The sequence below is a fragment of the Diadema setosum genome, chromosome 7, assembly GCF_964275005.1.
Source record: "Diadema setosum chromosome 7, eeDiaSeto1, whole genome shotgun sequence".
NCBI lineage: Eukaryota > Metazoa > Echinodermata > Echinoidea > Diadematoida > Diadematidae > Diadema > Diadema setosum.
The window spans coordinates 14,593,364-14,607,578 of record NC_092691.1 but is presented as its reverse complement, the minus strand read 5'-3'; the positions used below and the strand labels follow the sequence as shown (position 1 = coordinate 14,607,578).

Here is a 14,215-nt window from a genome sequence, read left to right as displayed (position 1 = left end):
TCAACGTGGCGGCGGAACGGGAGAAGCATCCGACCCTTCCCCTCTTCTTGATCCACATCAAAGTAACATGAGCTGTTCAGACAAAATTGGGGGGGGGGTGGTAGAGGATAAAAACCAACCGGTTCGCATTTTCCTTTGCTAGTCACTTTCTTTTGGGGTTGGTAATTAGCTGTTATCTATCTTTGTATACCCCTACGTTGAATGTAATTCCATTTTCGGAAACGCTGAAAAATCTGGGTAAAACCCCTCTCCCTTTGCTCCATAGAACCGTGCAGGATTATGCAGTGGGGGGGGGGGGGGTGGCACGGTATATGTAGCAGCTCATGAATTCATTTTAGGTTGAAGATAATTGTTGGAACAGTAATAACGTGTTTGCATAGATTTAGAAGACTTCGTTGAAAGGGGAAATTATCCTTACATCAAAAACTTGACCTCTTGTTTTTCCAAACCCCCTCTGAGATGAGTCAATCAGCCACGAGACTATCTGCCACTCCTCTTCTGGGGTTAACGCAGTGCGCGGTCCTGACGTTGCGGTGATTGGGGACAGGTCAAGCAGCTTGTCGTGTAATGTTGCTCGTGGCAGCCCATATTCTTCAGCTGCTGCCTTCGTTGAGAGTTCCCCGTACCTCACTCTTCTCATCACTGCTTCCATGTCTTCAGGTCGCCATCTCTTGTATTTTCCACGGAGCGGCATGATCGGGAACTCTGTATCAAGTTATAATAGTGTTTACAGGTTCACCAATGTTACGTTTTAACTGCTTAATGCAGTCAATATTGCACCAAACGATATAGTGACTTTGCGTCTGTTCCATCAATAACAAAAAGAGAGGGGTAAAATATTGACAATAACAGAGCTGTGTTATTAGGCCTAAATCTAAGCATAAACCCACTTACGATGATATGATCTAATCACGGTATAATTTATAGATATTTAAGCTTTAAGCCGAAATCCAAGCATATACCCACTTCCGGTGATATGAGCAAATTAACATATATTTAACTTTTAGGCCTAAATGTAAGCATACTTCCATTTACAATGATAATGATCAAATCATTGTAGACCTATATATATCTAAGTGTCATTGCTAATTACGGTTTATAGGGTGCAGATGAAAAATTTTCAGTTCACAAAACCGAAATGATTTTACCAGGAGCATGAATAAACAGAGAGAGAGAGAGAGTGTGTGTGTGTGTGTGTTATCAAAAAATATTTTAATTTTGAGAAAAAACGAGAACACAAACAGAAGAAAATTATGTTGCGGTGTATAGTCAGGGGGTATATGTAGGTCAATATAGAGAGAGCAAGGACTGGGGACGAAAAAAATCATTTCGTGATTTTGCAGTTGTCTTGTTTTAAGTACTAGTATGAATATTATTTTCAATATGAGACTTATGATTATGATTTTGCAGAGGTCATTTCCAAGCATTTTTAACGTTCCCTTTTCTTTCGGATCTTTTCATGCATGACTGGATCTATTACAGACACTCTTTAGAAGCCTGCTAAATATCACTTGCGCCGAGGTGCTTGATGAGTTTAAAAACAAATTAAAAAAAAGAAAACATATAACATAGTTGAAACAGAAAGACACACCCATACACCCGCTGGCCCTTCACACACATTAACAAGCACATCCCCACACGCACACACATCCACACCGAATAACGCACACACAACACAAACACACAGTTACCATTAAGTACTGCTAAGTTATCCCTTACCTAAGCGTCAATTGACTTTTCAAAAACATCGATTTCAAATGTTTAACTTGTAATTTTCTGACCAAATATCCTCGAACATATTGACCACCACCACCAGCCACCAGCAACACCATCATCATAATCATTATCATCATCAGCGTCATCATCCTCTTGTAGTTGTCGTCAACAGCACCATAGTCATTTTTGTCCCCATCCTTATTATCATCGTCATCATCATTATATCACTATCATCCTCACCAGCATCATCATTATCATCACCATCCTTGTCATCACCATCACCATCATTATCACCTTGAAGTGCACACTAATCCAAAGTGCTATCTAAAACGTTTCATTCTTCATCCAACCCCCTGATGAGTGGCTATCATTCAGTCATGCGTGAAAAAATCGTAATGAAAGGGGAAGCAAGATGTTGGAAGGATAATCTACCTGTCCCGACATATTTTGAAACCTATTATATTTCAAAAGAAATGACAAAAAAAATCAAATTTCGAATAAAAAATTTCAAAATGGTGGGATTTTTTCTGCCTTATTTCTTTTTATAATTATACATTACAAATGTATTCAAATTCAAGTAAAAGAAGAATGAGGAGGAGAAGGAGCAAAAGGAAAAGGAAAAGGAGGAGGGGGAAGAGAAGCCCAAACTAAATTGACAAAAATGAATAGATAAATAGGGGGCGGAGAGGCGCTGCTCCCCTGTTCCGCCGCCAATTAGATGAAGAAAACTTGGGTAAAATACATTAAATGAAATAATAGATCCAAGTAAAGCAATTGTTACTATAAGGCCGAAATATAAATTTTCTTTTGATGAAATCTATAAGGTAATCTGACATCGGATTTGGTCTCATCCTTCAATCATGTCAATAATTCCGTCGTGTGTGTAATCATGGTTTCAATTTAGTGAATTCACCAATAGGCCTATAGATCTACCCACTCTTTATACATCGTCGTGTGTAAAATGGTTTTGAAATTAATTTGTGTACATCTCTTTAAAAATGATTATCCATCACACTGGGTTGATAGAAATTATCAAACTATCATATTTCAATAAAATATTCTCTATTTGACAAAGCAACAACTTTTCAATCATGTCGATTACGACAACACACTTAATGCACAAGCGCCCCGGCCCGGCCCGTGTCGAAATCTGATGCAGCGCCATCTCTGAAGTAAACGACGAGAAATATACAGGGTAAATTCCCGATTTCGCCATTTTAGAACATTCGCTCACTCGAACAACACGCAACCGGAAGCTGTCCCAGATTATCTCTCGGATTACGTACACATTGTCTTGTTTTTTCGTCTTAAGAATAAAGGAAATCGATTTCTAGACTGAAATTCGTCTTACTTACCACTCTATGAAAGTCTGGAAACAAAGATGGCGACTGACAAGGTTCGATTTAGCTGAGAACTGGGCAATTCTACTGCGCGTACGTGCAGCGGAACGACGGTACGCGGTGCGTAGATTTCTACATTACGTAGATTCTTGATACTGTAGTATGCTATTTTTGTACCATTTGGCATTTCGAAAGGCAGTGTATGGGTTATATATTCATTATTGGGACAAGACTTCATTACATATTTATTTGGGTGTCGAAATTAGGCTCCTGTCGAAAATTGGTGCCCCAACGGTGTACCTTCGATGTTTTCGGTAGTACAGTAAGGATACCGGTTTTCGACACTTTAGCACATTTGCTTGTTTACCATCAATACTGCACCGTTTTACCTCGGAATTTCGATATGAAGTTGAGTTACAAAGGCCAATGATAATATGCCTTAAACGAATTCCCATTGAATGCACTCGCGTTCAATTTTTAAGCGATTTCCGTCACGCCGTCGCTGGCATCAGATTTCGACACCCAGCATCATTTTTCGACACAATCACAGCGCGCATCACACAGAAATCACATGGCGCGTACAGTACGCGTACACTGCATTGTGGACGCAAACTAGCAATCATACCTGCGCAAGAACTTGTTGTTTCCTCTTTAACGTGTCTTGACATGGGAATGTCGAAATCTGGTGCCACATTCTCAAAGCCAACTCTTTCTAGAAGTTTGCTCATTTATCACGAATTCAGCCATGAAATTACTAAAGACGATTATGAAATCAAACATCAAGATTTGGCAAACAAACTGATACTAAAGCAAGATAACCGGCACGGGTGAATTCAATTTTACGGCGATGTATACAAAATGCGTCATATTGTTTTGAACCCCTAAAAATGGCTGACATCAACATTTCTGCTGACTGCTGACACTGTGTTGCTTTTCTCCTCAATAATGTACCGTCAGATTATGATGACAAGTGACAAACGGTGTTTACATAAGACTAGAAATGTGATTGATAACTTGGTTGATTGCTGAAGTCAGACGTTTGTATTGAGTATAAAATTTTATAAGAATTATCTGCTGGGTGTCGAAATCTGGGTCCTGTTGAAAACTGGTGCACTAACGGTAGCCACAGACGTGAAACTGATCTGAGCGTATAAAATCATTCTACTATTTGGTTACCATTACAAGATCAAAGGGAAGCGCCTGCGCGCATACAATAATCAAAACATACCGCCTAGCGTATTCTAGGGCAATACGCGCATCTAACAATACCGCCAGGGAGAGTAACTGTTACCATGGCAGCAGCCTGGGGACTGCTGCCACACTCCCACCCAAAATCATCTATGATTTTATTTCAACATTAATCACTATATTATACATTTCATTCTTTGTAAACAAAAGTTTCATACCAAACCAATAGCAAAGTACATTACAATAATAGTCAATATATCACAGCAAATTACTGTGAAAACCATCACAAACTGTGAGAGACATAGTCAGTATAACTATTCTGAGCTTTTGATCAGAACGATCAATTTATCCAGTTCTTTGGTGGAGAGGTTTGCAGCGAACACACTTGCTGAAAAGAAATTAAAGACGATGCGTCTTGCAACCAGTCATCCGATACCCACTAGTGTAGACCGGATGACATTGATGGTCAGATTCCTTCTTTGATGTGCTGTTCTTCGATGGTTGTGTAAGGCGAGAAGTTTAGAGAGGTGGCTATCCTTTGGTAGGATGACAGGATGTCTTTCACCATACATCATTTCTGACTTCTTCAACCGACCTCCCACCCGTAGCAGATCGTGGTCATCTAGGAACGGGTCAAGCTGTCTCAGTGAGTTGGACTTCGAAGTGGCTAGGGAATCTGATTTGTCGAGTTGCTTTCTTTCTTCACGAAAGGCTTCCTTCTGGATTGCGCAGATGAGATTCCTCTCTGCTACTTGTTTGGCTTCTACTTCGTCAATGCTCAGACCCCTTTTCCTGTAAGAGCACTTTACTATTACTGCTACTGCTTTCAGTGCATTTTCAAGGCTGGAGAACCGAGTCAGCCTTTCTTCGAAGGACGTGAAAGTCTTTGCTTGTGTTGCGTGAACAGTGGCAGATTTCACTTCAACATCATCTGGAGAGACTTCTGCAGTAACATCTTGAGGAGGAATCTCATTCTCCCAAAGAAACTTGGGTCCTGTGAGCCAGTTTGATGCCAGCATTTCTTCTGTCGTCTGACGGATGCGTTCGACGCGATTGGCAACGTACATGTGGAAGCGCTTTGTCTCATTGTGAATGTAGCCAAGAACAACTTGTGAGTCGGTCCAGAAGTGGTGTGGGGCAGAACTATAATCGAGTTCATTGTCCAGGATATTGGCAATTTTCACTGAACAAGTAGCTGCTTGGAGTTCCAGTCTTGGGATCGTTGTTGGCTTTAGAGGACATACTCGTGCCTTTGCCATAACCAAGGAGCAATGGACGTGACCGCTTTCATTCTTTAGACGCACGTAGGAACACTGACCATATCCTGTCAATGATGCATCTGAGAAGTGGTGCAGCTCAACTTCCAAAGTCTTGTGGTTGGAAGCAACGGGGGATTTTCACTTTGTCGAGTTTCAACATCTCCTGTCTCCACTTTTCCCATCGTGGACGGAGCTCGTCAGGAACAGGATGATCCCAGTCCATCTTGCTTCTACACATCCCCTGGAGAATCTGTCTCCCAACTAGAACCAGGGGTGCAATCAGACCGAGAGGATCGTAGACGGAGGCAACTGTTGCAAGAATCCCACGTCTTGTCAAGGGACGGTCTTTGAGGGTAAGTCTGAAACAGAACTCATCAGAGTTGATGCACCAGTGTAGGCCGAGTGCTCGTTCAATGGGCGTAGCGTCTTGCTGGCCGAGTTCAAGACTAGTCTTGGCAACAGCAGCACGTTCAGACTCAGGGATACTGCTTGTGACTTCTGGACTGTTGTTAACGAACTTGTGCAAACGCAAGTTACCTTTGGCACACATGCTCACTGTCCTCTGAATGAGGTCAATGGCTTCTGCTTCAGAAGATTCACACTTTAGACCGTCATCGACATAGAAGTTTCTTGTAAGAAAGTCAGCAGCTTCCATGCTGAGCTCCTTATGGTCCTTCGCAATTTGCTTTAGTCCAAAGTTGGCACATCCTGGGGAGGAAGTGGCGCCGAAGAGATGGACCTTCATTCGATAGTCCACTGGAGTCTTTGAAAGATCTCCATCTTCCCACCACAAGAAAAGAAGGTAGTTCTGATGCTGTCTCATGACGCAGAACTGATGATACATCTTTTCCACATCGCACGTGAAGGCAATGGGTCCTTGGCGAAATCTACACAGGACTCCAATGAGAGGGTTGATGAGGTCGGGGCCCTGTAGGAGATGATCGTTTAGACAGGTTCCCTGGTAACGAGCACTGCAGTCAAAAACGACTCTCACTTTGTTTGGCTTCTTTGGGTGATATACCCCATGATGTGGTATGTACCACTTGTTCTCTACTGACAATTCTTCCGCAGGAACCTTTTCTGCATTACCTCGCTGAAGAATTTCGTTCATGAATGTCAGGTAGTGTTCTTTATACTGAGGTCGTTTTTGGAACTGACTCTTCAATCCTTTGAGTCGACTCATGGCAGCTTGTCGATTGTTCGGTAATGTGGGTTCACCATTCTTGAAGGGGAGGGGCATTTCATAGTATCCATCATCCCTTTGGTTGATTCCATCTCTGACGATCTGCAGGAATTTCTAGTCATCCTGTGACATTACATCTGTTCCTTCGATTTCACGAAAGTCCTTTTCCATCATCTGAAGGAAGTCTGCCGTCGTGACATCTTTTATCTCTGTCTTGTAGACATACTTCACGTCTGATTGACTGTCAGTCAAAATAGGAGCTTCTACCTTCATGCTGACAGTAAGATATGATTGCCCGAATGCATCAAAGTTGTCTGTAGAGTACGTCTGAGAGCCACCAACAATGCTCCATCCTAATTCTGTTTCTACTGCGAAGGGCTCATCATTCTTTCCAGAGAAACAGTTCTTTTGGCGAGAGCGCAAGCGCAATTGTATCCAATGAGCAGACCTACAGGGCAGTCTTGCTTTGGTGCGAGTTGGTCTGCGAGACTGTTTAGGTGAGGCCACTGGATTGCTGTCTCTGGTGTAGGGATGTGAGCTTCATCAAGTGGAATTGAGTTTTTGGAGTATGCAGCAGGAAGTGGTATCTTTTCGGCCGACTTGAAACCACGAACTACAAGGTTCTCATATCTCCTACATGGAATATTCGTACAGTTGTCTGTCATAGTTGTCAACCTCAATTTAGCAGCATGTGATGGTACCTGCAGTTCTTTTCCAACACTATCTGCAATGAAGGTTGTGTCTGACATTGTGTCTAACAGAGCGTAGACCAGTATCTCTTTCTCGGGACTGTCCAGACTTGACAGGTTTATCGGCAGAACCATTGATGTGAGAGAAGCGTCTGTACCTGATATGGCTTTGTGGCAATTTGCTTCTTTTTCTTTGGGAGTCTCCTTAGCCTTGGTAGACTGCATTTCTTGTTTGTCCTTGATTTCTTGTTTTCCTTCTGCAGTTGACTGTTTGAATGTGTCGTCGTGCATACAGGTTGGATGACGCTTACTGCATATTTTGCATTCACTCCTCTTTGGACATATGACCTTTGCTAGGACACCCATAGCACAGTCCTTCTTTCTTCACAAACTCTCTCTTCTGCTCCACTGGTTTCCGACTGAATTCCCGGCATTCTTCTAAGCCATGGCTCTGCCGTTCGCAGAAGATGCAGCTTTTCTTGGCCACATTTGGTTTGCTAGCTGTCGAATAAGTCATCCTTTGTTGCCGAATTGCAGACTTCTTGTTTACTTCCTGTTCTGACTGACGTGTTGGTTCCGGTCTTTTCCAGTCTTTGCAGTCTCATACGTCACGTAAGGATCGTTTGCGATGTCAGCTTCCTCTGTCAGAAACAAGACAAATTCTTCAAAGGATGGATATCGTCCACTGCTCTTCTTGAGCGTAGCTACTGCGCGATTCCACCTGTGTACGATGTAGTCAGGAAGTTTCGTGCAAATCTTGCCAATCTCTCGCATGTCGTTCAAGATCTGCAAATCTTTGATTTCCAAAGAGGCCATCAGACATTGTCGCAGGAAGTCTGAGAGATTTTGGAGGGCGTTGTGGTCCTTATTGGCGATTTTTGGCCATGCATCAAGTTTAGATCGAAAGGCTTCTGAAATCGTGAAGGGGTTACCAAAGCGTTTCTCAAGCACAGCCTTGGCCTGATCGAAGGCATTTTCTGATCTCAGCAAGAAGAAGCCACTTACAGCATTTCTAGCAGATCCTCCAAGGTATCTTCTGAGGTAGTGAATTCTTTCACCAGCTGGGATTCCTCGACACTCGATTAAAGTTGTGAAGGCTGACAGCCAGTCAGGGTACTGTAGAGGATCACCCATGAACACAGGAGGCTCAGGAATAGGCAGTCTGGTAAGTGTCATCGCTCGAGTAAGCGCTTCTGTAAGCGCGTCACTTTCCTTGGCATCTGAGTGATAGGAAGCTGGATAGAAGACTGGTGACTCAGGATTTAGGGCCCCTGTCTTCGACGACTTCTGGTTTGAAGGGAATCGATGATTATCAGCTCTAGGAATGCTTTTCTCTCGTGACATTTGTTTCACGATTGTTGCACTTTTTTCCTTCTGAGATGATCCAACCAGCTGCTTAGATGATCTCACTGTGATGGAGGATGCAGTATCGTCCTCTTCATACATTCTCATCATTGCCTCTTGTGCCTTCGGTTGACCTTCTAGGCGTTCTTCCTCGAGTTCTCTGCGTAATTGCGCCATCTTAAAAGAAGCTTCCTTCCTACGAGCGTCTTCTTCCAACTCAAGACGCTATAACTCCTTCCGATGTTCGTTCTGACGCTTTTGTGCAGCAAGTTTCTCTTGCAGAGCTGCAGTCTCAGCTGCAACAACCAACCTCTTCGACGAGATTGTAGATGCTTTCGAGATCTTGGAACCAGCCGACTTCTTTGTGATAGATGGTTCCTTAGTATCGAATTGCTCCTTAGAAACAGTGGTTACGATTTTTGAAATCATATCAACAACAATTGGGGAAAGCTTGTCTAAATTCTTAGCTATCTCTTCATCCCTTTCCCCTAGAACTTCTTCTAGCTCATCTGCTACTTGTTGCAGTGAACCGAATCTAGCTGAAATGTCAGATTTTCTTTCTGACAAGTCATCGCAATTTACGGAAGCTGAGGACAGCATTTTTTCAGAGTCCTTCAAGACCGTGAGCATGTCAAATTGTTCTGAATAGGACTGTTCTTCTAACTCTTCTACTTTGTTCTGTCTAGCCTTTTCTGTAAGTTTCTTTGTACGGGTAGAGCGCCGCACATTTTTGGCAGACATGCTATCGATTGTTTCTTTCTTAGTGCTTGCATTTACGTTATCTTCAAGACCATTAGTAGTCTTACTTTTATACTCTTCCATATTGACAGATAACACACTCTTTGCATTAACGTCAACAGTTATAGGAGATTGTTATCATACATCAGCAGTGTCTAATTTTCACTTACTTCGCTTCATTTTCAGGCAAAGAGAAAGAAAATGTTTTCATTCGTAACACAGATTTGAAATATTGTACTATAGCGAATACAATTTTTCTTTACGAAGAGTAAATACCCATTCTGTTCAGATAGTATATCACGTGTATAATACTAAGGATATAGTTAATACGCGATATTCACTTCTGAATTCGAGTAAGCCTATATATATATATATACATAGATTTATATATATATATAGCTCTATATCTAGTTCAAATTATATGGCTAAATCACATTCACTGTTCTTACAAAGCTATAGTCTAGTTACGTATGACTTACGTCACGCACTCCTTTCTGGCTCTTTCTCTTCCGAATGAAATACAGAGCGAAATAAACTGTACTGTAATATCTAATACAGCTTGTACGAGATTACAATATCAATATCACACGATCACGATGTATCCACAACCTGGAGACTGTTACAGAAGTCACGGATGAGGAATCGATGATGGGCTGAGCTGTCATATAGTCTATATCAGCACTGGAAGTATCAGCATTCATGTATCGAAGTTCAAAGTTCAAGTTCAGTTCCGATGACACTTGTTCGAAGACCTCTACCACGAATTCAATCTGTCAATCAGTTGCCTAATTCCCTGCGTTGCACCCGACTTTACGATGTGGTGAACGCCGATGGGACAAATGCGCTGGTTGACATCGAATGGCTCATCAGATTGGTATGACGATCATCGACTTGTCGTTGAACAGGAACGATGTTCAAAGAGTTTCACTGTAGCTGCCCATGCAATAAAGTACCAGTTGACAAACGGGACGATATGTGTTGAAATCAGGTGTTTATTCACAACAGTACGTCGTACCCGTGAAACTGTAAAGAAAATTGTATAAGTAAAATATACAATAATAAGATCTAATTCAGTTTCACAAATTACAATGAAATTGCTTTGTCATTCATACATGTCTAATGATTGTTTTACACTAAAATTATGCATTTATACAATAATTACTAAATTATATACATTTATAAATCACAGTGCTTTCAATCTCACATTTGCTAAAGAGTATACTAATTCGATCACTCTTCACAGTATATTCATTATCAAATCTTAACCTCTATGTACAAACTTATAAAATACTATTATCATAAGAATCACATAGAACCTCTGTATTGTATATGAGACTTAATACAATCATAATTATTTAAATTGCTTACCTCTTTGGTGAACATTATATCACATATAAGCAGCTTGTTTATGGTTCGTTAACTTTGATTCCTTTTCCTTTAAAGATTTCGTTGCTGAATGTTGTACCTTCGATGTTTTCGGTAGTAAGTACAGACGTGAAACTGATCTGAGCGTATAAAATCATTATACTATTTGGTTACCATTACAAGATCAAAGGGAAGCGCCTGCGCGCATGCAATAATCAAAACATACCGCCTAGCGTATTCTAGGGCAATACGCGCATCGAACAATACCGCCAGGGAGAGTAACTGTTACCATGGCAGCAGCCTGGGGACTGCTGCCACAGTGGTTGTTATGACATTTGTCGTCGACGTGTTATGACATTAGTGGTCGATTCTGACATTAGTGGGCTCTACAGCCCGCCGCGCACGCACTCGGCGTGCAGGAGACCGCCATTGAATCATCCTCTTTTACCGCTCGCGAATCGTAGAACTCAGACGTCTGCTAAGGTGCTCCGTAAATTCTGACAACGCTACCTCGTGCTCCTGACCACTCCCGACTGACTCAACAAGACAGCTTCGGCAGTACGAAGGTCAGACCCATCCTTTATTTACTCGGTAGCTCAAAATAACCTACGGTTATTTAGCAGACTAGTAATTCACCTGCCTTAAGTATAAAATTATCGGCGGTAAATTTCTTTTGGACAGAGAAACCACGGTCATCCCCATTACTGCCGCGAGTACAATCACCTACCAGCGGAGGAGCAGTTCCGAGGCCAAGCTGGCCTCCACTGTGCCTTCCTCTTTCGATCCGATGACTACGAGCGCTACTTTGCGCCAGAACACTTCTCAGCTGACGTTTTAGCGCTAGGGGCCACTTTTCAGGGGGCAATCCCCTAGCTGCCAGCCGACGTCTTAGCGCTAGGGGACTACTTTTCAGGGGGCAATCCCCTAGCTGCGTCGGCACCCCTTTACAGAGGACGACCGGCGCTGGGCCCAAATGGCGCTCCTCACACGATCTACCATGCGCCTACCAGCCTATACCGGCGTGCTGGCCAACTGGTGTGGTAGCAGTCGACGCGAGCGGCTCTGTATACGACGCGCCGCTGGCAAGACCTGACCCTGCGCACGCTCCGTTTCTGCGAACGCCACAGCGCCCAGTTGACCAGAGGGGTGCCCTTCGAAGGGCCTCAGCTCTTCTCCGGTCAATTCGCCCCTCGGCTGCGTGAAGAGATCGCTGTTCGCCAACAAGCGTGAGAACTCAACTCACAGCTGCACGCCTCCCCTCCTGCGGTCGCGACGCCTCTCGCGCCCGCCCCGGTAGGTAGCCTTCCCTCCGCTGGTAACCCTGTGGAGCCGGGAAATGTGCAAACGCCGGGAAATGTGCAAACGCCGGGAATTGTGCAAACGTCTCGCCGGGAAATGTGCAAACGCCGGGAAATGTGCAAACGTCTCGCCGGGAAATGTGCAAATTTCATCAACGGGAAATGTGCAAACGTGACGCCGGGAAATGTGCAAAAGTTCAGTTTTGCCGGGAAATGTGCAAAACGTCGCCGGGAAATGTGGAAATCATTTACTTTAGCGATATTGTGTACAAAAGATAGTAGATAAACTCCATAATTACCAGAATACCATCTTTACGGTGATATGATCTTATATGGTAAAATGAGCCCCACCCCCTCCCACCGCCAAGGGGGGGGGGGGAGGAGGAGTTGAAGTTTCAGGTCCCTAAACTCTGGAAGTTGTAATCTTCTTCTGTTGAACCTAAGAATATGGAACTACGTTATATGAAGACAATATAGTTACTAAAATTTCAGGTTTGATTATGACGGGTCCAGGAGTGCCCTGATAAGGGGTGTGATAGGGAGGAAGGGGATTTTCCACATTTTCTGCATAGTCTTGTAAAATCTATGACGGATTTTCACCAAACTTGGCAGATAGTATATTTATGGTGATTCGATCTTAATTTGTTAAATTGAATCCCCCACCCCCTCCGCCGACGAGGGGGGGGGGGGGTTGAACCCTCAGAGTCTCTATTCTCTCGATTTTTTTTTTTTTTTTTTTTTTTTTTTTTTTTGCTTCTGTCGAACCGAAAAAGTTGGTGCTGTAAAGACATTAATGACCGAAATCTCATGTTTGATTATGGCGGGTCTCGGGGTGCTCTAATCGGGGGTAGGTGAGGGTGAGGGGAGGGGATGCTGTTCGTTATTCCGAAGGGTCGTTAATCCGAAACACGCAAAGTCCCTATACCTAGAGGTTCGTTAATCCTAACTTACCTGGGGGGCATAATGCCCCCCCCCGACGAATTCCGCGACCATTCCGGCGCGCAATTTTTTTTGACCGCGCCGCTAGCTGACTTTTAATTTCAAGTCTCGCACAACTTTTGAGACCAAATTTGTCGCGCCCGGGCATACCGTTCCGAAGCCACGCCCCTTCAAAAAATTTTCGTCAACCCCAAAATTGCTCAAAAACGTGATTTTGTGTACAAAGTCAATACAAATTGTGTTTTTTCAATTAATTCATATAGAAATTCATATTTTTAATTTTAATGGCTGCAATCAATTTATTTTAATATAACTATGCTTCAAAGAATTTGTATGACAAATTCTGCTGAAAAAAACTACAAAAACAAAAGTTCGAAAAAACAAGGTAATATATAAATCTATATATAAAGCAATAAAAAACATAAGAAATTAATTTCGATACTGATTTTTTTTAACGCAAAAATGTTTAGAATGTCACTAGGAATATTTACACCAAAACTCAGCATTCCATAAGCTTTTATAAGCCAATTACCGACGAAAATGTGGTTTTTTGTATATATTTGCATAATTAATTTATCTAAAATAGAAAATTTTTGAAAATTTAACTAAACAATCTTGTAGATTACATCCGGTTTTATCTTCATGCAAAATTTTGCGGCGATCGCGCGAGCAACGGCCGAGATCTGAAGGGGGGCATAATGCCCCCCCCAGGAATTCAAGCTCTCTAAATAGCCCAGGTAAGTTAGGGTTAATCCGAAAATGAAAAAGGGTTCGTTAGTCTGAAAATTTGTGGCGTTATTCCGAAGATTCGTTATTCCGAAGACTGGTTAATCCGTAAATGAAATTCGGAACAATGAAGCTGTTGCGACACGGATTGTCGCCCCTACACGGATTGTCGCCTCCTGCTCGGGGCGAGAATCCGTGACGGGCGCTGGCGGCACGGATTGTCGCCCCCTACACCGATTGTCGCCTGGCGACAATCCGTGACGCTTGTGCAGTTCCCAGTTTTTGACCTCGAAGGCGACAATCCGTGTTGGCAAAAAAATTGTTGCGACACGAATTGTCGCCCCGTCACAGATTGTCGCCCCGGGCTCGGGCTTTGGTGGGATGGGTATGACTGGTAAGTTATGCGTATGTGTGTGTGTGTGTGTGTGGG

The 14,215-nt window shown here is 42.9% G+C and overlaps 2 protein-coding genes across 2 annotated transcripts; both read right to left on the bottom strand.

Moving 5' to 3' along the window:
- Window positions 1-4,669: 4,669 nt before the first annotated feature.
- On the bottom strand, window positions 4,670-5,503 carry LOC140231070 (uncharacterized). The gene has a single exon (XM_072311222.1). It carries the CDS (start codon window positions 5,501-5,503, stop codon window positions 4,670-4,672), a length of 834 nt encoding a protein of 277 aa, XP_072167323.1.
- Window positions 5,504-5,600: 97 nt separating this feature from the next.
- LOC140231069 (uncharacterized) lies at window positions 5,601-6,743 on the bottom strand. Its single transcript, XM_072311221.1, has one exon. The coding sequence runs from the start codon at window positions 6,741-6,743 to the stop codon at window positions 5,601-5,603; it is 1,143 nt and encodes a 380-aa protein (XP_072167322.1).
- Window positions 6,744-14,215: the final 7,472 nt, after the last annotated feature.

Bases quoted from the DNA above. Each gene is read 5' to 3' on its own strand.
- LOC140231070 (XM_072311222.1), bottom strand. From the start codon at position 5,503: ATGGCAAAGGCACGAGTATGTCCTCTAAAGCCAACAACGATCCCAAGA.
- LOC140231069 (XM_072311221.1), bottom strand. From the start codon at position 6,743: ATGCCCCTCCCCTTCAAGAATGGTGAACCCACATTACCGAACAATCGA.